The 26,345-nt window shown below is 38.0% G+C and overlaps 1 protein-coding gene across 1 annotated transcript in view; it reads left to right on the top strand.

Moving 5' to 3' along the window:
- Positions 1 to 2,941: 2,941 nt before the first annotated feature.
- TRMT11 (tRNA methyltransferase 11 homolog) overlaps positions 2,942 to 26,345 on the top strand; it is a 61,015-nt gene continuing 37,611 nt past the window's right edge. Inside the window, 7 exon segments of the mRNA XM_082856110.1 lie at positions 2,942 to 3,021; positions 17,448 to 17,513; positions 19,138 to 19,211; positions 22,432 to 22,513; positions 22,602 to 22,694; positions 22,929 to 23,063; positions 24,061 to 24,217. Of these exon segments, the coding sequence (XP_082712236.1) occupies positions 2,950 to 3,021; positions 17,448 to 17,513; positions 19,138 to 19,211; positions 22,432 to 22,513; positions 22,602 to 22,694; positions 22,929 to 23,063; positions 24,061 to 24,217 (679 nt within the window). The 5' untranslated portion in view covers positions 2,942 to 2,949.

The raw sequence follows: 26,345 nt of genomic DNA, 5'->3' as shown, positions 1-26,345 counted from the left end.
AAGTAATGAAATACTTAGTTACAACCTCTGGAATCAATATTGTTTAGTTCATTTGTTCATTAATTCATTCAAAAAACATTTAGTGGGCTTCCCTGGTGGCACAGTGGTTAAGAATCCACCTGCCAATGCAGGGGACGCAGGTTCGAGCCCTGGTCCAGGAAGATCCCACATGCCGTGGAGTAACTAAGCCCGTGCGCCACAACTACTGAGCCTGAGTTCTAGAGCCCAGGAGCCATAACTACTGAACCCGCGTGCCACAACTACTGAAGCCCCTGCGCCTAGAGTCTGTGCTACGCAATAAGAGAAGCCACCGCAATGAGAAGCCCGCACACCACAACGAAGAGTAACCCCCGCTCTCTGCAACTAGAGAAAGCCTGCACGCAACAACGGAGACCCAATGCAGCCAAAAATAAAAAAAATAAATTCGGTGAGCATTTAACATGTACCAGACATTGCCAGGATCAGGAAATATAGAAGTGAGAAAGGACAGTCTGCCTTCAATTGCTAATACGAAGATCAGACAAAACCAGTGAGTACGATTTGGTATGTTAAGTACAAAAATGTCCATAGAAGAGGCTGTGGAGAGGGAAACAATTTTGAGAGCAGGTGGCAGTAGAACTGAGTATTTGAGACTCAATGTTAGGCAGGTAGATAGTGGAAGTTTAGGCTGAGAGACCAACACGCACTTTCCTTGGGTTCTGCTTCCATTATTATTTACTTAACAACTGAACACCCAAATTCCATTTTGTTCACTGAAGGTGGAGAGAGGAATTTGGAAGTAGGGGTTACGGGCTCTCAAAATTAGATTTACAAGTTTTTCAGCACTGCTTTGCTAAGTAGCTGGCTGAGCATCCACACAGATTAGCAGTTACATGTTTCTATATATCAGTTCAACTGCGATCAGCTTCCGAAAAGGAATTTTCAACATGTGCAACATGTTGTACTAGTGAACTTACAGTGATATAATTGACAGTATTATTATAACAATACGTAAGGTATTTAAGGAATTCTCAAATGCCTTATGGACCTCTTAAAAAATGTGATTAGCCATTTGATTTAATTTATATGAGATTATACCCTCTCATAGTAAGGAGGTTGGAAAACCCTTGGAACCTTACATTTTCAGTGGCTCTTCTCTTGTAAAGATCAATAATCAAATTATGACAATTTAAATTCACTCAGCCTTTTCAGTAGTTCAATTATTTGGTAACTCTCTAGTCATCTATAACATTAGCTCAGTACAAAGCTAATTCATAACCTGTCTTAAAAATGTTTAAAATAGGGCTTCCCTGGTGGCGCTAGTGGTTGGGAGTCCGCCTGCCAATGCAGGGGACTCGGGTTCTGTGCCCCGGACTGGGAGGTATCTCACATGCCCCGGAGCGGTTGGGCCCGTGGGCCATGGCCACTGGGCCTTCGCGTTCGGAACCATGTTTAAAATAGTATCAAAAGCATTATTTATGCATGTTGTGATAGTTTTGTTTGTTTGTTTTTTGCGGTACGCGGGCCTCTCACTGTTGTGGCCTCTCCCGTTGCAGAGCACAGGCTCCGGACTGAGGAGCTGAATCATATTTAAATCCACTGCAGTTGCTTATGTCTGAACAGTTGTCTCAGAGTCCCAACTTGTTCAGTTTTGTTTCCTGAGAGCAGCCAGTGTTTTTTCCTCTCTTCTCTTCTTCCTGAATTATCTTCATGAAGACTGAAGATGCTGAGGACCCTTCTGGAATCTTGTGAAATAGAACTCCCTCAGGAATGCTTCACAATAGTGAAGTTTCCATAGTTCTTATATGACTTGTTACAATAAAACTTTACTCTCCAAACTGTTCAAAAACCCCTTGTTTTTTACTCATTGCAAAAATCTAGTCTTCCTATATATGAAGAGAGCTTTTCTCCCTCTCATTGGTTCACACATCCCTATGGTTCTAAACCATAGGGACACCTAAACCCTTTTCAAATGATAGATGTTTAGTCAGATGTATGGGCAACTTTGACATTACATGTGACTTCTGCCACTGGGACCTGCTAACTCGCTAATTTCTTTTCTTCACTGACTGTGTCCTACTAGTCTCAACATTGTAGTGACCCGTTCTAACCAGAACTCAAAATTCTCCTTTCCAATTCCTGGTCCTTCCCAGGAACACCTCTGGTTTTTCAATAAGAAGCAGCCTATACCAGAGGCTCCAATGCTTACACAATAGTAATCTCACAAGAGGGGCCAGGTCTCTACGAGATCTGCCTTGGTGAGCAGACGGAGCTTTGCATCTGTCTAGAAGGCAGACTTTGAACCTCTCTGCCCCTTTCAGTACAATTTTTTGAAAAAGCTGCAGATGCAAACTAGTATATATAGAATGGATAAACAGCAAGGTCCTACTTCATAGCACAGGGAACTATATTCAATATCCTGTAATAAACCATAATGGAAAAGAATATGAAAATGAATATATATATGTGTATAACTGAATCACTTTGCTGTACATCAGAAACTAACACAACACTGTAAATCAACTATACTTCAATAAGTATAGCTAAGTCCAGCTAAGTCAGTCCCCAAAGCCTGGAGTGGTTAGAGAAGTCTGCAGGGAAAAGACAGAAATTTCAGTTCAGTTTCGAAGACCTGGAATTTGAAGAGTTGTAGGGGAAGTTAAAAGTACATTCCAGGTGGAGGATCATTGGGAACTACACTGTCTCATCGCAACCTGCTCTTGAACACAACACATCTTCTCACACCAGCTCCTGGTACACCGGGACCTCAAACAGAACGCACCCGACAGCAGAAGAAACCTCTCCTGGAACTGCGGGGCTCAAATCCCGCAAGCCGGGAACCTCCGGAGAGAACCGACTCTCCCCACTTCCGCTTCTGGCTCCTCAGGCTCTGCCTTAGCGGAAGCGGTCTGTAGGGGAAGAAAAGAGTGAGACACCCTCGGTGGCGCAGGCGCGCCGCGGGCTGATGCGATGGCGCTGCCGGGACCCGTGAACAGGTATCTTCTGCTCATGGCACAGGAACACCTGGAGTTCCGCCTGCCGGTAAGCGCCGCAGTGACCTCCACCTCTTTCTTCTGGAGAGGACGGCGGGGTGGAGATTGGTGTGCGAGCGGAGGCGACCCACGCAGTCCGAGCCCGCGGGCAGTAGGGGGTCTGTGCTTGTCGGGGAGATCACGCGTCCGCCCAGTCCCTCGGCCCCTGGGATTGGTCTGAGCTCTGCGGAGGGTGTGAGAGAGAAGTCCGAGACAGCCTCTCAGCCTTGCTAAGCATTTTCATTCATTCTTCAGCCCATGTGCCAGGTACCGGAGTCAGGCAGGTGAATATTACCGGTCCTCTCCCTCCTGGAGCTCTTCGTCTAGAGAATAGAGACAGCAGACAGAAGTACTCAGGGTAGCGTTTTAAGTGTCGAATATGCGGGTCAGGTTTCGTGGGGGTTGGCGTAGTGGTGGTGATGGTGGGTGGTAGGGTTAGATAATGGAAAAGTTGGGGAAATTGTTTTATTTATTCATTCAAGAAACATTTTCAGAGTACCTCTAATCGAATATTCTGGACGCTGGGGATATAATGATGACAAAGTTTCTGTTTTCAAGGAGTTTACTGTTTAGGCTAAGGGGTGAGCAGTTGCATAAACGTAGCACTATGAAATAATGTTGGTAAGTGCAGTGATAGGTAGGGAAATAGCATATAGAAGGGAAATATGATCCACCTGAGGGGTGGGTGATGTTGGTCATTAAGATGGCTTCCAGGACGGCATGACACTTGAACTGTAACATAAAAGAAGAGTAGGAGTTAGCCAGGCCAAGGAGAGACATAAGCAAATTAGAATTACAAGCTATTCATTATTACCTGATTACCAAATATGTAGCAAAGAATGACAAGAAGAGAGCAAGAGAGGAGGGTAGGGTTCAGAAAATGCAAAGCCTTAAATACTCTGGATCTTAGAAGGGGACTTTATTGAAGAATTTTAAGGAAGTGACAGAATCAGATTTTTTTTTTTAAAGAAATCACTTTGGCTGCAGTACGGAGGATGGAGTTGAGAGGAATAAGGAGTTAGGAGTTGAGTCTGTTGGAATAGTCTTGTTAATAAATTAAGAAGGCCTGACCTAGGGCAGGGGGTAAGAGGATGGAATAGACTGGGGATATATTTAGGTGATAAAATCATCAGGGCTTGATGATTGATTGAAGGTGGGGGCAAGAGGGACCAATCAAGGATGATTCCTGGGAAGGATATAAGGGTGTTTCCACTTAAAATAGAGAGCACAGGCAGCTGTATGATTTAAATTTTGGTTATGCTGAATTGGTTATGCTTGTGTAACATCAAATGGAGATAACCAGGAGGCAGTGAATATGAGTATGCACAGATGTTGATAGAGCTGCATGTACTGGTAATTAATATTTGGGAGTCTTCTGCATATGAACTCTAGGAGAGAAAATGAAATTATTCAGAGAAAGCATAGCTTCAAAAGAGTGGTGGGCCAAATGCAGATACTTGGAAACATTGATGTTAAGGGGAATTGGGAAAAGGAGGTCATGAAGAAGATAGGCAAGTGTCAGAATAGGAAGTATGTGAGACCATAAAAATCAAGAGGGTAAAGTTTTAGGATTTTGCTAGTGTGGTTGTGTAGTTTTAGGCGAAGAAGCCAGATTGTTTGGTTTAGTGGTCACTGGAAAATGAGGAAGGGGAGATAGACTGCTCTTAACATAACAAGGGAAAGTAAGGGATTGGTTAACAGTTTGAGGGGGCCCTATAGTCAAGGGAGGATCCCTATCCCTCTTGGAGAAATTTGCGTGTTTGTAGGCTGAAGGGAAGGGGAAAATGGATATAAGGACACAGTGGGAGGTGTTGGCCTTTCAGTAGAAGGGGAATGTGGGTGGAGGGGACTTAAGATGGGTGCGGGTAGTTGCCCAAGGGCTTGTTTTCTGGGTAATGAATGAGTCAAGGTTATTTTTTGAACGATGGGGGACCAAGCGATTGAATGGAGAAACTGAGAAAAATAGTAAAATCTGAAATAATCATTGAGAGCAAAGAGGGAGCTGATGAGCTACAACAGTTGAGTAGAGAAGAACTCAGGTGTTAGAGCGAGGCTGAAAACGCAGCTGAGGGTGAAGAGCATGTATTTGTAATTGTGCCAAGATTCTGTGATTTTCTTCAGTTGTGTTCAACTCACTGGCCTTGGGAGTTTTGAAGGAAGATTGTGGCATTGATTCGGGACTAATGTGTTGCTGGGCAGGTGCGTTGAGAAATGAAAGCAAGTGTAGAGGCACAGAGGGATGGTTGATTATGGTGGTTTGTGTGGGGGATGTGAGGGGAAGGAGGATGAAGTAATGGGCACTGAGGCTAGAGAGGTGGGTAGGATCCAGATTTTGGAGTGTTGTGAAACCATTGGAAGGTATTTGGATTTTGTTTTAGATTTAATGGAGAGCCATTGACTCTTTTTTCTTTTTTTTTCCTTTTTAAGCCAGAAAGTGACAAACATTTTTTCATTTTAAATCACTAAGTGACTAGCAATCATTTGTGTTTTAAAAAGATAGTTCTGGAGTACCAGAGAAAGGATACCACTTAGAGGATACTGGGGTGGAACTAGAGAGAAGCCAAGGACGGTGAGTGCCTATAGTCAGATAATGCAGGGAGAATGGAGTGGTTAAGCTGCAGTCTTAAAAATAGCATCCCTAGTATTTGCTGGTTTTACCTGTTTTTTCTTTCTTAAATTCTTCTTAGTATCTTTCCCTTGTGCCAGTTTAATCTTCAAAAAGCTCAGCCATCTTTTCTGTCTCCATTGTCCCAAGGCTGAAACTCTAGTCTGGCATTCAAGGCCTGCAGTTGCATGGTTTTCTCCTCTGTATCTGCCCACCCGCGCCTCCCACAAACAGTGCAGCCAAAATAGACTTCCCCATTATTCCCTGAATGATGCCCTCTTGTTTGGGTCTTTCCTATTCCACTCTTCGTTTTACTGATTTTATATCGTCAATATTCATTTAGATTTGCCCACATATTTGTTTATTTTAGGTTTATATTTTTCACTTGATTCTTTTTCAGATGTGCAATTTCCTTTTTTTTTAATCCTCTACCAAAATTCTTAATTTTGTCTTTTATCCCCTTCAATATAGAAAGCACAGTTATGTTAAAGTATGTACTTGAAAAAAGGGGTCCTATGGGTCTGTTTCTTTTATGTATTGTTTCTCTTGGTTCTTTTTCATGTGTGTGCTGGGTGTTTGTTAAATATATACCAGATATATTTGAAAATTTATTTGAAAAAATAAGTGAGGGCTAGGATGATGTAATCCTCTTGAAGAATATAGGAGCATTAACACACTAGGATCACTTGAACTCGTTTTCAGCCATTAAGTTCTGTTTCTGTTCTGATTTGCACATACTGCTAGTGTGTGTAGCTTTTGGGGATGCCAGTCTAAACTGGGTGGGTTATCAAACTTCCTTTCCTTCTCATTGTTGGCCCTATACTCTTTTTGTTCCTCTAGCTCCATTAAGCTGTCCAAAGGGCTGTCCGCCCTCACAGCTGCTTTTGGAATTGGTAAATGTCCCAGGGAGAGAGTGGCTGCACCTTGAGATTTCTGTCCTCTCCTGGATCTTGGTTTGGTAATTTTTGTAATCTCTTGATGCCTTCAAGCAGAAGTCAGGTTTTTTTTTTAAATTCTTTTCAGCAGGAGGCTTAATCTGAATCACCTAGTTTGCCATCATTGGAAGTGAAAGTCCTCTCTCTGTACAGATTCTCCCTGTGTTTCAGGGCTTAAGTGAGTTTTTTTTTTTTTTTTTTGCGGTACACAGGGCCTCTCACTGTTGTGGCCTCTCCCATTGCAGAGCACAGGCTCCGGATGCGCAGGCTCAGCGGCCATGGCTCACGGGCCTAGCCGCTCCATGGCATGTGGGATCTTCCCAGACCGTGGCACGAACCCGTGTCCCCTGCATCGGCAGGTGGACTCTCAACCACTGCGCCACCAGGGAAGCCCCTTAAATGAGTTTCCATTGAAACTTTTCTTCTAAAACTGAAGTAATCTTTTCTTCCTTTGTACTCTGGTACAATACTTCTTTGCTTCTTTAAGGGCACTCACTGTTGTATACCTCACTTTTCAGTTACTGGATTAAATGTTAGTTCTAGTAGAGCTTAAGCTCCCTCAGGATAAATATATATTTATCTTTACATAGCTCAGTGCCTTGCATATATTAGTTGTTTAATAAATATTGAATTGAGTGAAATAGGATCTCTTCAGGGAAGGCAATCAAAAGGACAGTCTACACTTATGGACCCATCTACTGTATGAGAACTGCTAGGCAGGAAAGCTATAATGAGTAGCTGCCTTTATGATTTAAAATGAAAGATTGAGTGCAAGTGTGGTCTGGTTTTACCTCTGTGCAGTTAATCAGGGCCAGTTTTAGTTGGCAGCTACCTTATTGTACTAAAAGTAAAGTTCAGACCCCTGGGTTTCATTGCCGGTTCTGAAGCAAAATAAATGGATGAAAGAGTGGCTAAAAGAACTGAAAAGCTCGTGAATTAATGTATCAGGTATGCATTAGATCATGCCATATTTTTATATCCAATGTCTAATATAAATTCTTCTATTCGTGATGTAAAAAGATTCTCAACTGGAAAGTGAGTTTGCCATATGATGAATAAAAATCTTGTGTTTTGATTTTTCCAAGTAGGTTGATATTGTAGTTTAATATGTGTTCTGCTTTTAAATTTGAAACTTGGATTATCACATTTACTCTCACTTTAAATCATTGCTTAGATTTTAGGTAATGGTGCTAATCCTATGTTGTAAAATTTCCAATAATCCTCACTTTTTAAAAAAATCTCTTAGAACATTTGTGCTTTAACCTGTTGCTAATTTCTAACAATGTATTCCAAGAGCAGCACACTTTGCTGTTTTAAATGTAAAGCTGATTTCATAATATGGTTTAGTACAGAATGAACAATAATCATTCTAGGTCAAGAGACAATCTATAACTTCATTTTTTTCTTTTAAGTATTATAACTTTGTCAGTCTCACTTGATTTCTTGACTCACTGGACTTCAAGGATAGTGTTGGTCATCATCAGCTTGATTTCTTTAATAACAGCCTAGGTTCTTTGCTCCATTCTTTACAGACCTTACCTCGTGAGGTAGCTGATTCCTGTTTGTAGGTGGGGGAACTGAGGGTCAAAGGAGTTAAGCTTCTTGTAAAAAAAAAAAAAAATCACACAGCTGCTATTTGGAAGAACTGAAGAACAAATTGTGGTCTGACTCTGAGGTCCAGTGATGCCTTCTATTCAAATTTGTGTCACCCATGTTGCAAAATGACTTTTGGACTACCTTCAGTGATTTACTGATAGTCTATGCTAGTTCTTGGTCTGTCCACGTGATTCATCTGAGTTCAGCACCTTCTAATGCCAGGGATTAAGAAAATGATTTATTGCATAGACAAAAGGGAAAACAGAGAAGGTACTAGTTGTTCAAACCTCCCATTCTTCTTGGTCTTGAGGTAGAGGACTTCATGTTCTGGGTGTACATTCTCTCATGGTGGCTGTGGCTCATGATGGGCGTGGTTTTCATCCCTTCCCCTAGTTGGAATGAAAGGAGATTGTAGGCACCCCTCAGTGGGGACACTTCTCTCTCATTAGGTTTATTCCTCTATAAGACCTATACAGAGGAGTGGGATTCTACCTGCTTTATGTTATTTGGGGAGGCAAAATTTGTTAGTAGTATAAATCATAAAGTTTGTATAATATCCTGTGTTTATCAGTACACAGTGATTGCTTCATAGACTATATGTACTATCTGAACAGATTTCAAGTTTGCATACCTGATATTTTAAAGTAGCTTTTGTATTCTCTTTCTACTTCTGTAATTTTATCCAGAAAGGAGGTTAATGTACCATAACTTGTACATAATGAATCCACAGTGATGCTCCCTAGTTAATCACTTTTCTTTTTTTTAATTTAACATATATTTATTCATCTAATTAACTGGACAAGACAGCAGAGTTAATCTCTAAAGGGACTCTTGGCATTTGGTAAAATTCTATTATTCATCTTTTAGTCTTTTAATCATAAAATAATACATTACTAATGATTTTAGTTTCTAGAAAAAGAATGGTTCCAAATACAGCTTGTAAACAAATATAGTAAAAATAATTTTCTGTGCTAGTAATCAAAAAATTAAAATAACAAGTTAAAAGCACTATTTTTTAATCTACTTAATTAACAAAAACAGTACAACATCCAACTGAGCAGTAGTGAAGGCAAATTGATACTCTCACTTTATAATTTAAAACAGTCCTTTAAGAAAGTATTTTGGGAGTGGCTTCAAGATGGCGGAGGAGTAGACATGGAGATCACCTTCCTTCTCACAAATACATCAAAATTACATCTACATGTGGAACAACTCCTACAGAACACCTACTGAATGCTGGCAGAAGACCTCAGACTTCCCAAAAGGCAAGAAACTCCCCACATACCTGGGTAGGGCAAAAGAAAAAAGAAAAAACAGAGACAAAAGAATAGGAATGGGACCTGTCCCTCTGGGAGGGAGCTGTGAAGGAGGAAGAGTTTCCACACACTAGGAAGCCCCTTCACTGGCAGAGACAGGAGTAGTGAGGGAGAAACTTAGGAGCCACAGAAGAGAGTGCAGCAACAGGGGTGCGGAGGGCAAAGCACAGAGATTCCCACACAGAGGGTTGCTGCCGACCAGCACTCACCAGCCCGAGAGGCTTGTCAGCTCACCCCCCCAGGGTGGGTGGTGGCTGGGAGCTGAGGTTCAGGCTTTGGAGGTCAGACCCCAGGGAGAGGACTGGGATTGGCTGCCTGAACACAGCCTGAAGGGGGCTAGTGTGCCACAGCTAGCTGGAAGGGAGTCTGGGAAAAAGTCTGGACCTGCCTAAGAGGCAAGAGACCATTGTTTTGGGGTGCACGAGGAGAGGGGATTCAGAGCACCGCCTAAACGAGCTCCAGAGACGGGCGCGAGCCATGACTATCAGCGCGGACACCAGAGATGGGCATGAAATGCTAAGGCTGATGCTGCAGCCACCAAGAAGCCTGTATGCAAGCACAGGTCACTATCCACACCTCCCCTCCTAGGAGCCTGTGCAGCCCGCCACTGCCAGGATCCCATGATCCAGGGACAACTTCCCCGGGAGAACGCATGGTGTGCCTCAGGCTGGTGCAATGTCACGCTGGCCTCTGCCGCCGCAGGCTCACCCTGCATTCCGTACCCCTCCCTCCCTCTGGCCTGAGTGAGCCAGAGCCCCCGAATTAGCCGCTCCTTTAACCCCATCCTGTCTGGGCGGAGAACAGATGCCCTCAGGGGACCTACACGCAGAGATGGGCCAAATCTAAAGCTGAACCCCAGGAGCTGTGCGAACAAAGAAGAGAAAGGGAAATCTCTCCCAGCAGACTCAGGAGCAGCGGATTAAATCTCCACAATCAACTTGATGTACCCTGCATCTCTGGAATACCTGAATAGACAACGAATCATCCCAAAATTGAGGCGGTGGACTTTGGGAGCAACTGTAGACTTGGGGTTTGCTTTCTGCATCAATTTGTTTCTGGTTTTATGTTTATCTTAGTTTAGTATTAAAAGCTTACTATCATTGGTAGATTTGTTTATTGATTTCGTTGTTCTCTTCCTTTTTAAATTTTATATATATATATATTTTTTTCCTTTTTCTCTTTTTGTGAGTGTGTATGTGTGTGATTCTTTGTGTGATTTTGACTGTATAGCTGGGCTTTTGCCATTTGTCCTAGGGTTCTCACTTTTTTTTTTTTTTTAACTGTAGTTTTTAGCACTTGTTATCATTGGTGGATTTATTTTTTGGTTTGGTTGCTCTCTTCTTTCTTTCCTTCTTTTTTTTTTAATTACTTTTTTATTTTTAATAGTTTTTTTCTATTTTAATAACTTTATTTTATTTTTTCCTTTCTTTCTTTCTTTTTTTTTTTTCTCCCTTTTCTTCTGAGCCGTGTGGCTGACAGGGTCTTGGTGCTCCAGCTGGGTGTCAGTCCTAAGCCTCGGAGGTGGGAGAGCCGAGCTAAGGACATTGGACCACCAGAGACGTCCTGGCCCCACGTAATATCAAACGGCAGAAGCTCTCCCAGAGATCACCATCTCAACACTAAGACCCAGCTCCACTGAACGACCAGCAATCTACAGTGCTGGACACCCTATGCCAAACAACTAGCAAGACAGGAACACAAACCCACCTTTAGCAGAGAGGCTGCCTAAAATCATAATAAGTTCACAGACACCCCAAAACACACCACCGGATGTGGTCCTGCCCACCGGAAAGACAAGATCCGGCCTCATCCACCAGAACACAGGCACCAGTTCTACACAACCCTCTGAACCAACCTGCATAACCAGGAAGCTTACACAACCCTCTGAACCACCAGGAAGCCTACACAACCCTCTGAACCAACCTTACCCACTGGGAGCAGACATCAAAAACAACGGGAACTACGAACCTGCAGATTGCAAAAAGGAGACCCCAAACACAGTAAGTTAAGCAAAATGAGAAGACACAGAAATACACAGCAGATGAAGGAGCAAGGTAAAAACCCATCAGACCAAACAAATGAAGAGGAAATAGGCAGTCTACCTGAAAAAGAATTCAGAGTAATAATAGTAAAGATGATCCAAAATCTTGGAAGTAGAATGGAGAAAATACAAGAAACGTTTAACAAGGACCTAGAAGAACTAAAGAGCAAACAAACAATGATGAACAACACAATAAATAAAATTAAAAATTCTCTAGAAGGAGTCAACAGCAGAATAACTGAGGCAGAAGAACGGGTAAGTGACCTGGAATATAAAATAGTGGAAATAACTACCACAGAGCAGAATAAAGAAAAAAGAAAAAAGAATTGAGGACAGTCTCAGAGACCTCTGAGACAACATTAAACGCACCAACATTCGAATTATAGGGGTTCCAGAAGAAGAAGAGAAAAAAAAGGGACTGAGGGGCTTCCCTGATGGCGCAGTGGTTGAGAGTCCACCTGCCGAAGCAGGGGACACAGGTTCGTGCCCTGGTCTGGGAAGATCCCACGTGCCGCGGAGCGGCTGGGCCTGTGAGCCATGGCCGCTGGGCCTGCACGTCCGGAGCCTGTGCTCCGCAACGGGTGAGGCCACAACAGTGAGAGGCCTGCGTACCACACACAAAAAAAAGGGACTGTGAAAGTATTTGAAGAGATTATACTTGAAAACTTCCCTAATATGGGTAAGGAAATAGTCAAGTCCAGGAAGCGCAGAGAGTCCCATACAGGATAAACCCAAGGAGAAACACACCAAGACACATATTAATCAAACTATCAAAAATTAAGTACAAAGAAAAAATATTAAAAGCAGCAAGGGAAAAGCAACAATAAACATACAAGGGAATCCCCATAAGGTTAACAGCTAATCTCTCAGCAGAAACTCTGCAAGCCGGAAGGGAGTTGCAGGACATATTTAAAGTGATAAAAGGGAAAAACCTACAACCAAGATTACTCTACCCAGCAAGGATCTCATTCAGATTCAAGGTAGAAATTAAAACCTTTACAGACAAGCAAAAGCTAAGAAAATTCAGCACCACCAAACCAGCTTTACGACAAATGCTAAAGGAACTTCTCTAGGCCAGAAACACAACAGAAGGAAAAGACTTACAATAACAAACCCAAAACAATTAAGAAAATGGTAATAGAAACATAAATATCGATAACTACCTTAAATGTAAATGGATTAAATACTCCAACCAAAAGACATAGACTGGCTGAATGGATACAAAAACAAGAACCATATATATACTGTCTACAAGAGACCCACTTCAGACCTAGGGACACATACAGACTGAAAGTGAGGGGATGGAAAAGATATTCCATGCAAATGGAAATCAAAAGAAAGCTGGAGCAGCAATACTCATATCAGACAAAATAGACTTTAAAGTAAAGAATGTTACAAGAGACAAGGACACTACATAATGATCAAGGGATCAGTCCAAGAAGAAGATATAGCAATTGTAAATATTTATGCACTCAACATAGGGGCACCTCAATAGATAAGGCAAATGCTAACAGCCATAAAAGGGGAAATTGACAGTAACACAATAATAGTAGGGGACTTTAACACCCCACTTTCACCAATGGACAGATCACCCAAAATGAAAATAAGTAAGGAAACACAAGCTTTAAATGATACATTAAACAAGATGGACTTAATTGATACTTATAGGACATTCCATCTAAAAAACAGCAGATAACACTTTCTTCTCAAGTGCTCATGAAACATTCTCCAGGATAGATCATATCTTGGGTCACAAATCAAGCCTTGGTAAATTTAAGAAAATTGAAATCATATCAAGTATCTTTTCTGGCCACAGTGCTTGCTATGAGACTAGGTATCAATTACAGGAAAAAATCTGTAAAAAATACTAACACGTGGAGGCTAAACAATACACTACTGTATAACCAAGAGATTACTGAAGAAATCAAAGAGGAAATAAAAAAATACCTAGAAACAAATGACAATGAGAACACGATGACCCAAAACCTATGGGAAGCAGCAAAAGCAGTTCTAAGAGGGAAGTTTATAGCAATACAGTCCTACCTCAAGTAACAAGAAACATCTCAAATAAACAACCTAACCTTACACCTAAAGCAATTAGAGAAAGAAGAACAAGAAAACCCCAAAGTTAGCAGAAGGAACGAAATCATAAATATCAGACCAGAAATAAAAAGAAATGAAGGAAACAATAGCAAAGATAATTGATCCTAAAAGCTTGTTCTTTGAGAAGGTAAACAAAATTGATAAACCATTAGCCAGACTCATCTAGAAAAAAAGGGAGAAGACTCAACAGAATTAGAAATGAAAAAGGAGAAGTAACAACTGACACTGCAGAAATTCAAAGGAGCGTGAGTGATTACTACAAGCAACTATATGCCAATAAAATGGACAACCTGGAAGAAATGGACAAATTATTAGAAAAACACAACCTTCTGAAATTGAACCAGGAAGAAATAGAAAATATAAACAGACCAATCCCAAGCACTGAAATTGAAACTGTGATTAAAAATCTTCCAACAAACAGAAGCCCAGGATCAGATGGATTCACCAGAATGTTCTATCAAACATTTAGAGAAGAGCTAACACCTATCCTTCTCAAACGCTTCCAAAATATAGCAGAGGGAGGAACACTCCCAAACTCATTCTACGAGGCCACCGTCAACCTGATACCAAAACCAGACAGAGATGCCACAAAAAAAGAAAACTACTGGCCAATATCACTGATGAACATAGATGCAAAAGTCCTCAACAAAAATACTAGCAAACAGAATCCAACAGCACATTAAAAGGGTCATACACCATGATCAAATGGGGTTTATCCCAGGAATGCAAAGATTCTTCAATATATGCAAATCAATCAATGTGATACACCATATTAGCAAATTGAAGAATAAAAACCATATAATCATCTCAATAGATGTAGAAAAAGCTTTTGAGAAAATTCAACACCCATTTATGATAAAAACCCTCCAGAAAGTAGGCATAGAGGGAACTTACCTCAACATAATAAAGGCCATATATGACAAACCCACAGCCAACATCGTTCTCAATGGTGAAAAACTGAAATTATTTCCACTAAGATCAGGAACAAGGCAAGGCTGCCCACTCTCACCACTATTATTATGCATAGTTTTGGAAGTTTTAGCCACAGCAGTCAGAGAAGAAAAAGAAATAAAAGGAATCCAATTCAGAAAAGAAGAAATAAACCTGTCACTGTTTGCAGATGACATGATACTATACATAGAGAATCCTAAAGATGCTACCAGAAAACTACTAGAGCTAATCAATGAAATTGGTAAAGTAGCAGGATACAAAATTAATGCACAGAAATCTCTTGCATTCCTATACACTAATGGTGAAAAATCTGAAAGAGAAATTAAGGAAACATTCCCATTTACCATTGCAACAAAAAGAATAAAATACCTAGGAATAAACCTACCTAAGGAGGCAAAAGACCTGTATGCAGAAAACTATAAGACACTGATGAAAGAAATTAAAGATGATACAAACAGATGGAGAGATATACCATGTTTTTGGATTGGAAGAATAAGTATTGTGAAAATGACTGTACTACCCACAGCAATCTACAGATTCAATGCAATCCCTATCAAACTACCAAAGGCATTTTTCACAGAACTAGAACAAAAAATTTAACAACTTGTATGGAAACACAAAAGACCCCGAATAGCCAAGGCAATCTTGAGAAAGAAAAATGGAGCTGGAGGAATCAGGCTTCCTGACTTCAGACTATACTGCAAAGCTACAGTAATCCAGACAGTATGGTACTGGCACAGAAACAGAAATATAGATCAATGGAACAGGATAGAAAGCCCAGCCCCACACATATGGTCATCTTATCTTTGATAAAGGAGGCAAGAATATACAATGGAGAAAAGACAGCCTCTTCAATAAGTGGTGCTGGGAAAACTGGAGAGCTACATGTAAAAGAATGAAATTAGAATGCTACCTGACAGCATACACAAAAATAAACTCAAAATGGATTAAAGACCTAAATGTAAGGCCAGACAGTATAAAACTCTTAGAGGATAACATAGGCAGAACTTCATGACATAGATCACAGGAAGATCCTTTTTGACCCACCTCCTAGAGAAATGGAAATAAAAACAAACATAAACAAATGAGACCTAATGAAACTTAAAAGCTTTTGCACAGCAAAGGAAACCATAAACAAGACAAGAAGACAACCCTCAGAATGGGAGAAAATATTTACAAACGAAGCAACTGACAAAGGATTAATCTCCAAAATATACCAGCAGCTCATGCAGCTCAATATCAGAAAAACAAACAACCCAATCCAAAAATGGGCAGAAGACCTAAATAGACATTTCTCCAAAGAAGATATACAGACTGCCAACAAACACATGAAAGGATGCTCAACATCACTAATCATTAGCGAAATGCAAGTCAAAACTACAATGAGGTATCACTCAACACCGGTCAGAATGGCCATCATCAAAAAATCTACAAACAGTAAATGCTGGAGAGGGTGTGGAGAAAAGGGAACCCTCTTGCACTGTTGGTGGGAATGTAAATTGATTCAGCCACTATGGAGAACAGTATGGAGGTTCCTTAGAAAACTAAAAATAGAACTACCATACAACCCAGCAATCCCACTACTGGGCGTATACCCTGAGAAAACCATAATTCAAAACGAATTGCGTACCACAGTGTTCATTGCAGCTCTATTTACAATAGCCAGGAAATGGAAGCGACCTAAGTGTCCATCGACAGATGAATGGATAAAGAAGATGTGACACATATATACAATGGAATATTACTCACCCATAAAAAGATAGAAAATTGAGTTACTTGTTGTGACATGGATGGACCTAGAGTCTCATAGAGAGTTAAGTAAGTCAGAAAGAGAAAAATACCGTATGCTAACACATATATATGGAATCTAAAAAAAAAAAAAGTTCTGAAGAACCTAGGGGCAGGACAGGAATAAAGACGCGGACGTAGAGAATGGATGTGAGGACACGGGGAGGGGGAGGGCTATGCTGGGACCAAGTGAGAGAGTGGCATGGACATATATAGACTACCAAATGTAAAATAGATAGCTAGTGGGAAGCAGCTGCATAGCACAGGGAGATCAGCTCTGTGCTTTGTGTCTACCTAGAGTGGTGGGATAGGGAGGGTGGGAGGGAGACGCAAGAAAGAGGGGATATGGGGATATATGTATATGTATAGGTGATTCACTTTGTTATACAGCAGAAACTAACACACCATTTTAAAGCAATTACACTCCAATAAAGATGTTAAAAAAAAAAGTATTTTGGCCACATATACTCTAAGAAGCCATAAAATTTTTCACGTCTCTGAGTATAGTAATGCTACTTTAAAGAAGCAATCTCAAATGGAAAAATCCATATATTTGTGAAAATAAGTATTTAGCTTTGTTTTAAACTGATAAAGTTGAAAACACCTAAATGTCCAACATAAAGTATATTGTTTCCTACTGAAAAATTTGCAATCCTGATGCCAAGGAAGAAAATGTTTATGATATTAATATTCAAAGGGAAAACACAGGGATCCTAAACATCATTACAAACATGTTATTTCTTTTCTGAACATCCTCAAATTATCTAATTTATTTGTATTGATCCATTGTCAGATTTACTAATCTATTGTTTTTGTAATCTGCTTTTTCTTTTTAAAACTCAGTGCATTTTCTCAAAGTTTTTTGACAACGCTTTTTTTTTTTTTTTAAATTTCTCCGAAATTACTTACTATGATTGTGACTGTAAAATTTTTTTAGAACCCAGAGTTGTAATTTGTCTGGTATTGACATTTAAACACCTTAAGTAGATAATCTGCTCTTTGTGTGTGTGTGTGTGTGTGTGTGTGTGTTATAACTGCATCTTAATAGACTTTAAGTTCCCTGTGTTAAAATGTATTCTCTCTCTGATATTTTCAATATAGGAAATAAAGTCTCTGCTTTCACTTTTTGGAGGTCAATTCACCAATAGTCAGGAAACTTATGGAAAGGTAAGTTGAATTTGTATTTTTCATTAGACCATATGTAGTATCCTAATAAATAGAACCTTGGATTTATAGAGAAGAACTCAAAATCTTAAATTTATATTTTTTTGGTTACCTGTGTCTGTTTTTAGGGGCAATTGAATAAAAAGGATATTTGGGAGAAATTTTGGTTTTGGAAAGTTAGATTTATTTCCAGTATTCACTTATTTTATTAGTTTTTAAATTGTAGTTCAACAGTTATACCATAATTTATATCTGTTGCTTCATTGGAAAAAGGGCTGTCTTCTGTTGATGAGGTATAATTAGAGTTTAGAATTTAGCTGAATTTCAGGCTTATATTGGTACTCATTTTAAAATTTGTAATTGTGCATGTGTGAAATTGTGAGTTTATTTATATATTTTGTATTTGATGGTTTATCAGTGTATTAGAGGAGTTTGGAAGATAGAAAAAGAAAAAATCATTCACAATTCTTCTTCCTTGACGTGACTTATAATTTGGGGATACTGCCTTCTAGTCTTTTTTCATATACATTTTTTCTGCTCAGTGGTAATGCTACCAGTGAACTGCTGCATTTCTTTTTCATTTGATAGCATTAATGTAGGCACATATTTCTGCATAGCTTTCATTACTAACAGGGATGTGTAATATTTTCCATCGATTAGCTCTGCCGTAATTTATCTAATGATTTCATTTCATTCAGGTTGCTTTTAAATTTTTCCTAATAAAAATAATACTGAGATGACCATCTTTTTTCCTGTTTGGATTATTTTGAATTTTTCTGTAGGGTAGTGTAAATATTGGAATAAAGGCTGGGTGTGGCAGGGAGGACTTTTCACAAAAGATGAGAGAATTTAATTTGAAAGTCCCCTGGTGTTGGACTTGTACTCCTGAATGAATTTCACTTATTGAGGGAGGAGGAAAAGAGGGAGAGTGTGGATATAATTGGGTGAGGGTGTTAAACTGAGGTTAGGATCCTGCTACATTTTGCTGCATTCTGGCAAGTGGCTATCTGGGTGGAGCACAGAAGTGCCTATAATCTTGGGTATTAAAACCCGCTGATGCACTTGGAACTTTTTTCCTTAGATAAAATAATAAAAATAAATGATAATTTAATAATATACTGTATAGTTTTCCATCATAGTTATTGCAGAGACAATAACTATGTTTCCCACCCCCTCGGGTGGCCACAACTACCTAGAAAAAAAGGGATCATTCAAAGAAATACATTACTTAGTAGTTAAAAATAAAATAGCTGTGTTATAAGAAATAATTAGCAACAATAAAAAATTCTGAAATTATATTTTGGGGTAAAATACTCATTAATTCTTGATCAAACTATATAAGAGCAAATACAAAATTAACCTGAAGTTTAAATATCCTTAAATTTGCTGATGTTTTCATGTATACAGTCATTTATAAAATTGTTCTGATACTGTACTGTATTATCTTAACAGGTTACCTATTAAAATAATTTATTTATTTATTTTTTATCTACTGGAGCAATTTTTATTTTGGTTAGTGTCAAATCAGATATTCTTACATAAAAGTAGCAGATAGGAATCTCTCCTTATTGACTTCTTAAACGAAAGCATATGAGGCCATAAAACCATATATTGTTGTTTCTTTCAGTCTCCTTTTTGGATTCTTAGCATTCCCTCTGAAGATATTGCCAGAAACTTAATGAAACGGACAGTGTGTGCCAAGTAAGAAAAACTTATAGTGTCCTCCTGCATGAGTGTAAACCAGACTTCTCATAACTACTCTGTCCTACTTTTTGCTTATGTTGGCAGAAGGTAGAAGGGGGTTGATTGTTTGGGGAGCTCAGCTTAGCTTGTAGTTACATGTATTTGCCACTGGATGGTGGTAGGAGAACAGAGGAGAGTTATCTGCTGAAACTGAGGTTGAGAGAATTTCAGTGGTGAAATGCAGAAATGCTTGCTTTAGAATAATTTTTTTAAACTTCTACATTAAGCAAGCATATGGTATAAGATGTAAATGCTATGTTATTACATAGGATAAATGCCACATTTAATTATAACCAAAGTATTGAAAACCTAAAAGTGTTTTTCTTATAGATGGTTTTTAGTTAGATGAACAGATTGGTGAAGTGTAAGATGACAAAAAATGAGGACTACCATCAAGTATGTTTTCTGTTTTATTTGTTAGAGGAACTCTGATTGTCATATCTTGATATGGATTAATATAATGATGTCTTCCTTATTTATCCTGCCTGAGTGTTTTCTAGCTTTTATCATTAGTATCTGTTCTTTTTTCATTTCTTTTCTTTCTTTCATTTTTTTTTATTGTTGGAAAATCTATCTTTGGGTTTGAAAATTAAACTGCATTTTTAGCTACCATTTTAAGAACTGAACAACTTATCCTTGAATTGCTTTTTTTTTTACATGCCCCCCCATCCCCAAACATTTCTGAAAACTTCTTTTTGCTTAGAAATTATAATATTTAATAATGCAGTGCAAATAAGAATTTACATATATCTAGTTTTGTTAGCATGGTTAGCAATACTTTATAGCATAGTATGTCATTGCTATATTATTGAATAGACTACAACCCCCATATTAGATTTATCCTATTGAAAACTAGCTGCAGTACTAAATCTAATCTCATAAATTGAGGCTTGTTGATGGGTCTTAGTCAATAAAAATGACTAGAAAGCAGAAACAGAACTAAGAAACACATCCTTTGAATAATTATTACTCTACATTAGCGTATTAAAATTTATGGCTCTAAGAGGTGTTTGAATTCCAAAGATAAAGCTTATAGGTTTAAAATAGCTACTTGAGAACCAGAACTTGTATACTTCCTTCAAAGCTCATATCTTCTGATGAATATATTTGAGTAATGGTACAATAAATAGTTGTGTAATAGTTGTATAACATTATGAAATAATGTCCCTGGCTGCTTTTTAGTCTCTGTATATTTTGCATAGCTGAGGTTATACCTTAAGTGATAACTAAGTAAGAACAGTATTACTGCAGAGGCCTTATCTCTATAAATTTAATAGAAATGGGGGAATTCATTTTCAGAGGATAAAATTTACAGTTCTAATTGTAGCATTAATTGTTCTGGAGCTAATAGACTTTTAGAACAGTGCATTCAAAGCTAACTTAAATTCAGATTTTTTTGTGGTAGAATAGGGATTGAAAGTTCATTTTATTTGACTTATTTTTAACATGGACTATTTTGAGCATATCACAAGCAGTGATATATAACAAACACCGAGGTACCTACCTTGTTAGATCTCAACATTTTGAGATATTTGCCACAGCTTTTTTTCTTTTTTAAAGACATAAACCATGACAGGAACCATTGGTGCTCCTTGTGTATCTTTGTATCAACAAAGCATACTTTCTTAAAGCATTTTTATTTGTCAGAAAGGTTTCATTATTACTGCTATAATCAGTGAAATATTTTAGGTCATATTGGTATTATATTAGTAAGTTGACATCCATGCTTATTTATATAGCACCCATGAGATGTGGCAATTCATATAAGTTTTATAATCTCTAAAATAGGGATCATAATAGTGCAGTCATATATATGAAAACCGTTTACTCCGAAATCTAAATCGCAAAGGGTGTTACTCCAGTGTTCCAATTATAACTGAAGCTTATGATGTTATATATCTAATATTTTTATTTTGCCATTTAAATATAAATTTATTAATGTTATATAAATTCTTTCTGAAAAAGAGAATAGGGAGTATTATTTCATTTTTACTGATTCTAGGTTATCACTACAAGCATTAGTTCCTATAAATTACTGTATAATGGTTCATTAGGGATAATTATGATTTATGGAATTGTCTGTGCCTTTCCTGAATGGCCTGGAGTTCCTGTCTTTTTGCATATTTATATCTGAGAAGCAGTGTATAGATTCTGGAGTCAGATGGATTGGGTTTGAATCTTAGCTTCACCAATTGCTATATGACCTGAGAGAGTTATTTAATCTTTCTGTGCCTCAGTTTCCTCATTGGTTAAATGGATGATGATACTGGCAGCTACCTAATAGGATTCCTGTGAGGAATATGTGAATTAATATTAAGTGGCTTTAGAACAGTCCCTGGTACTTTGAGTTATATTGTTAGCTCTTAGTTAGCTAAGTAAGGGTAGTATTACTGTAGAGGCCCTCTTTCTATAATTCATTACAAGGGAAAGGAGGAATTCATTTTCAGAAGATAGTATACTCAGTCCTAACGGCAGCATTACTTACAATCATAAAGTAGTTGAATTCAGATGCACAAAATTGTACTAATATATAGATCAAGTTCCATTACAACTAATTCTAAGAATTGTTTCATTGATTACAATGAAATTTTGCTTAATTTTTTATGTTCCTTGATAGACGCTTGAGAATTTTTTGTAGTAAGAATTTTTTTCGTAATAGTCATAAAAGTAATTATTACTAAATGTTATTAAATAATGGCTAAATATTAATGGTAACATTTTTATCTGGTCGTTTTTCCTTTTGTTTTATTCAGAAGACAGTGGGAATGATTGAATTTCCTGCACCTTTATTACTGTTTCACTAAAATCACAAGTCATTTTATGGAATCATTTGTGTTCTAGTTAAAAAATGATGAAGTGATAACACAACATTGTAAATCAACTATACTCCAATAAAAATCTTTTAAAAATGATGAAATGATTATGATGAAAACTTCAAAAAATCTTGACTTATAAATCCTCCTTATTTGTGTAAAGTTCAACTTCTGTGTTAATTTAGACTTAAGCTATATTTGTTCCCAGGATGTGTATTTCTCATTTATAGCTTAGAAAACATAGGCAATAATTGTTTTAGTGGAGCAAGCATAAAGAACCAGTGAAATAATTGTTACATATTACTGTATGAACTCATTTTTTTTTTTTTTTTTACTGAGGTTAATGTCAATCATTTATTTCCTAGGTCTATATTTGAACTGTGGGGTCATGGAAAGTCTCCAGAGGAGCTATATAGTTCTTTGAGAAACTACCCTGTGGAGAAGATGGTGCGTAGTGAAATGTGGTTTTCTGTAAGCATATCTGTAGATACTGTAGAATTACTAAGCTTAAAGAATTTATCTGCTCTTATTTTAGGTTCCATTTCTGCATTCAGATTCTACATATAAAATAAAGATTCACACATTTAATAAAACGTTGACACAAGAAGAAAAAATCAAACGGATAGATGTAAGTGAATTTAGCAAAAACCAAAAACCTATGAGATTAATGTAATATAGCCACTGTTGATATATAGTATCCGCAATGCTAAGTGCTTCTTTTGTACCACATTATGTGCTAAGTACTTTTCATGTTTTGTCTTATTTAGTGCTGATACCAGACTTACAAGATTGGTATTATTATATAAGCACTATGTTTTCTTTTAAATTTTTATAGGACATTGGAATTACTTTTATTTTTTAGGCCCTTGAATTTCTGCCATTTGAAGGAAAAGTGAATTTAAAGAAGCCACAACATATATTCTCTATTTTGGAGGATTATGGTTTGGACCCAAACTGCATCCCTGAGAATCCACATAATATCTATTTTGGTAGATGGGTAAGCAAGTGTTCTTTTTACCTATTCTATGAAACAGAAACAGAATCAGGGACATAGAGAATAGACTGGTGGTTGCCAAGGGGGAGAGGGGAGGGAGAGGGTAGAAGTGGGAGTTTGGGATTAGCAGATACAAACTGGTATATATAGAATGGATAAACAGCAAGGTCCTACTGTATGGCACAGGGAACTATATTCAATATCCTGTGATAAACTATAATGGAAAAGAATATGAAAAAGAATGTATATATATGTATAACTGAGTCACTTTGCTGTACAGCGGTAATTAACATTGTAATTCAACTATACTTCAATAAAAAATTGAAAAAAAAGAAAAAATTCTAAGTGGTAGGCCTTTGTATTTGACTCTATATGTAAAACTTTAAAGGAGCTGAAGAGTCAGAACTACTGTATGAATTAAAATCAGTGGAAAATATGTGGCTGTGTGTTTTGTTTTTCCAGAGATTCTGATGAAATGCAAGAGGATTGTTAGATATGGGGCCCAGGTAGGAGGTCATGTACCTGGAAGTCTTAAGACTCATCGGAAAGTGTGAACTGCTTTTTTAATAAAGCAGAGAAAAGGCAGAGTGCTGTGATAGCAGGATTGTCATTTGTGGAGCTCTCTGATCTAGGTTTCTATTCTGAAGAGAAATGAAATTACTGCAGAGCAGTTCTGCCCACTTCCCTGAGGCAGGAAGCTGTGGCTTATGTTACAGAATATTGTTATTTAGGAGAAAAAAAGAGGTGGCTAGAGCTCACCACCAAGCCCTGGAATAATTGCATTCAAATTCAATTCAAATTTGCTTTGAAAAGCAAAAGTAAATGGGAACACACTAAGAAATAAAGGTATTTGTCCATAACTGCCTTAATCACATATTTATGTGAAGCAGTGGTAAATGGAAAGAAGTTCTCATTATCAAGATACTATGGGTTTATTGTGAATAATTATCTTAAATCTGTTCTGTACATTTACACAAATTGAAAATTATCTCTAATCTAGATTGCAGATGGGCAGAGAGAGCTTATTGAGTCATACAGTGTCAAAAAGAGACACTTTATTGGAAATACAAGCATGGATGCTGGTTTATCATTCATCATGGCCAACCATGGAAAAGTGAAAGAAAATGATATTGTATTTGATCCATTTGTTGGAACAGGTATTTTAATTTAATTGTTAAACTAGTGTAGAGATGTTGCTTGTTTATATTAGTCAAGGTCATAGTAATAGTTTTGCTAAAAGATAAAATAATCCTTTATTTATCATTAGATAAGAGACAACCACGTATTTGTATAGTAGCCAATATTTAACACTTTTGCCACTTCCAAAGAGGATGCTGAAAGAATTTTGTGGGGTTTATTTCCCCAAGTAAACCACTGAGGGGAGTATACCATACATTGTAGAAATGTTGTAAAGCTATATAGTTTATTTAAATAGGAAAACTCTTACTATACTTCAGTTAAAAAAAAAAAAAAGGAAAACTCTTGGGGGGAAGAAAGACTTGAGTGACAGAATTTTAAAAAGTATTCATCTTTTAAAATTGATAATTATATACTTCATGGAAAAAAAATGTGCCTTTGGTTTGTGGAGGTTCATATGTGAAGTTTGAAAATAAGAAAAGTGACTAAGTATCAATGGACTAGAGCTTGGCTGCTGAGGCTATGACCTGGGTTCTGTATGCACTTGATTGGATGTCCTCATAATTAACTTTGTGTGGAAGTCCTAAAAGTCCAAGTTTATTTCATCTGACTCTGAAGACATTTTCCTGCTTCAACCCATTTTTTTTAATCTTGCCTATACTTAGGGAGTACTCACATTTAGGTTCATCTGGCTAAATTCATTATGATTCAGATCGTTTAGGAACAAATTATGCGTGGTTGGAGTTTCTCCCTGTAGTGGTCTTTCCCCATCAGAAACTCATTAGAAACTCATCAGAAACTTTGTAAGCAGTGGTGATGCCGTAGCTACTATTTGTTGAATAGTAAACATGTCAGGTACTAGCTATGCACTCTAATGTTACTATCTAATTTAATTCTTACAACTACTGAAATTGAGATACTTAAAAAAATCTTCCTGAGATTATGGCACAGACAGAGGTTAAGTGACTTGGTCAAGGTTATACAGTGTAGAAATCTCGTGAGATTCAAACTCAAGCAGTCTAACTCCAGAGCTCGTGCTCTTTACTATCATAATGCTGCCTCTCTCAGCTTTAGGATCTGCCAGCCAGCTATTGTACCATAAACTAACTTGAGGAATACAATCCCATGTCATTAGGAGCAAATAGAATCAAGGTCAAGAGATTCTAACTGGTGGAATTATTTCCTGTGTTGTTGAATTAATCTTAGTGAGTCTCTCTTCTGCTATTCCACCATTGTCTTCATATATCCCACCCCCAACATACTACTATACCTATTCCTTTCTTTCCTATCCTCATTATCCTGAGTGCCTCCCCAACTTTTTGAACTTTACAGGAAATAATGCCAAACTGATAGAAAAGTTACAAGATTAAAAATAGAAGAAAGAACACATACATATCCTTGACCCAGAGTAGACTGTTGTTAAAATTTGGCATCATTTGCCTTATCATTTATTTTCTCATTATGTTTATATACAAGTAAGTTGCATCCATTACATCCCTTTACCTCTCAAAGACTTGGAATATGTTTCTTAAGAATAAGGATATTCTCGGGCTTCCCTGGTGGCACAGTGGTTGAGAGTCCACCTGCCGATGCAGGGGACACGGGTTCGTGCCCCGGGTCCGGGAGGATCCCACATGCCGCGGAGCGGCTGGGCCCGTGAGCCGTGGGCGCTGAGCCTGCGCGTTCGGAGCCTGTGCTCCACAGCGGGAGAGGCCACAACAGTGAGAGGCCCGCGGACCGCAAAAAAAAAAAAAGAATAAGGATATTCTCTTACATAACCACAGTATAGTTTTCAGTGTTAGTAAATGTACTATTAATACAGTAGTTTAGTGTTTGTATTCCATTTTTGGTAATTGACCCACTGATGTCCCTTTATACCATCTGTTTTCCTTTCCAGGTATTGTATTTTGTTGTTAACATTTCTTTGATCCCTTGATGCGGAGTATATCCAGAATCTTACTTTTTCTTTTATAAAACTTACAATTTTGAAGAATACTATCCCTCCTCTCTTTATTTTTTATCCAGAATGTTCCTTATTTTGAGTCAACCAAACATATACATATTTTAGAAATTGTGAGTTTTCACATATACTACAAATTCTGGTCTAACTGTACAGATTTCTTTTTTTTTTTCCACTTAACTTCACTT

This window comes from Leucopleurus acutus, assembly GCF_964270905.1.
Source record: "Leucopleurus acutus genome assembly, chromosome: 15".
Classification (NCBI taxonomy): domain Eukaryota; kingdom Metazoa; phylum Chordata; class Mammalia; order Artiodactyla; family Delphinidae; genus Leucopleurus; species Leucopleurus acutus.
The sequence above is the reverse complement of the archived record's forward strand: the minus strand, read 5'-3'. Positions and strand labels throughout refer to the sequence as shown.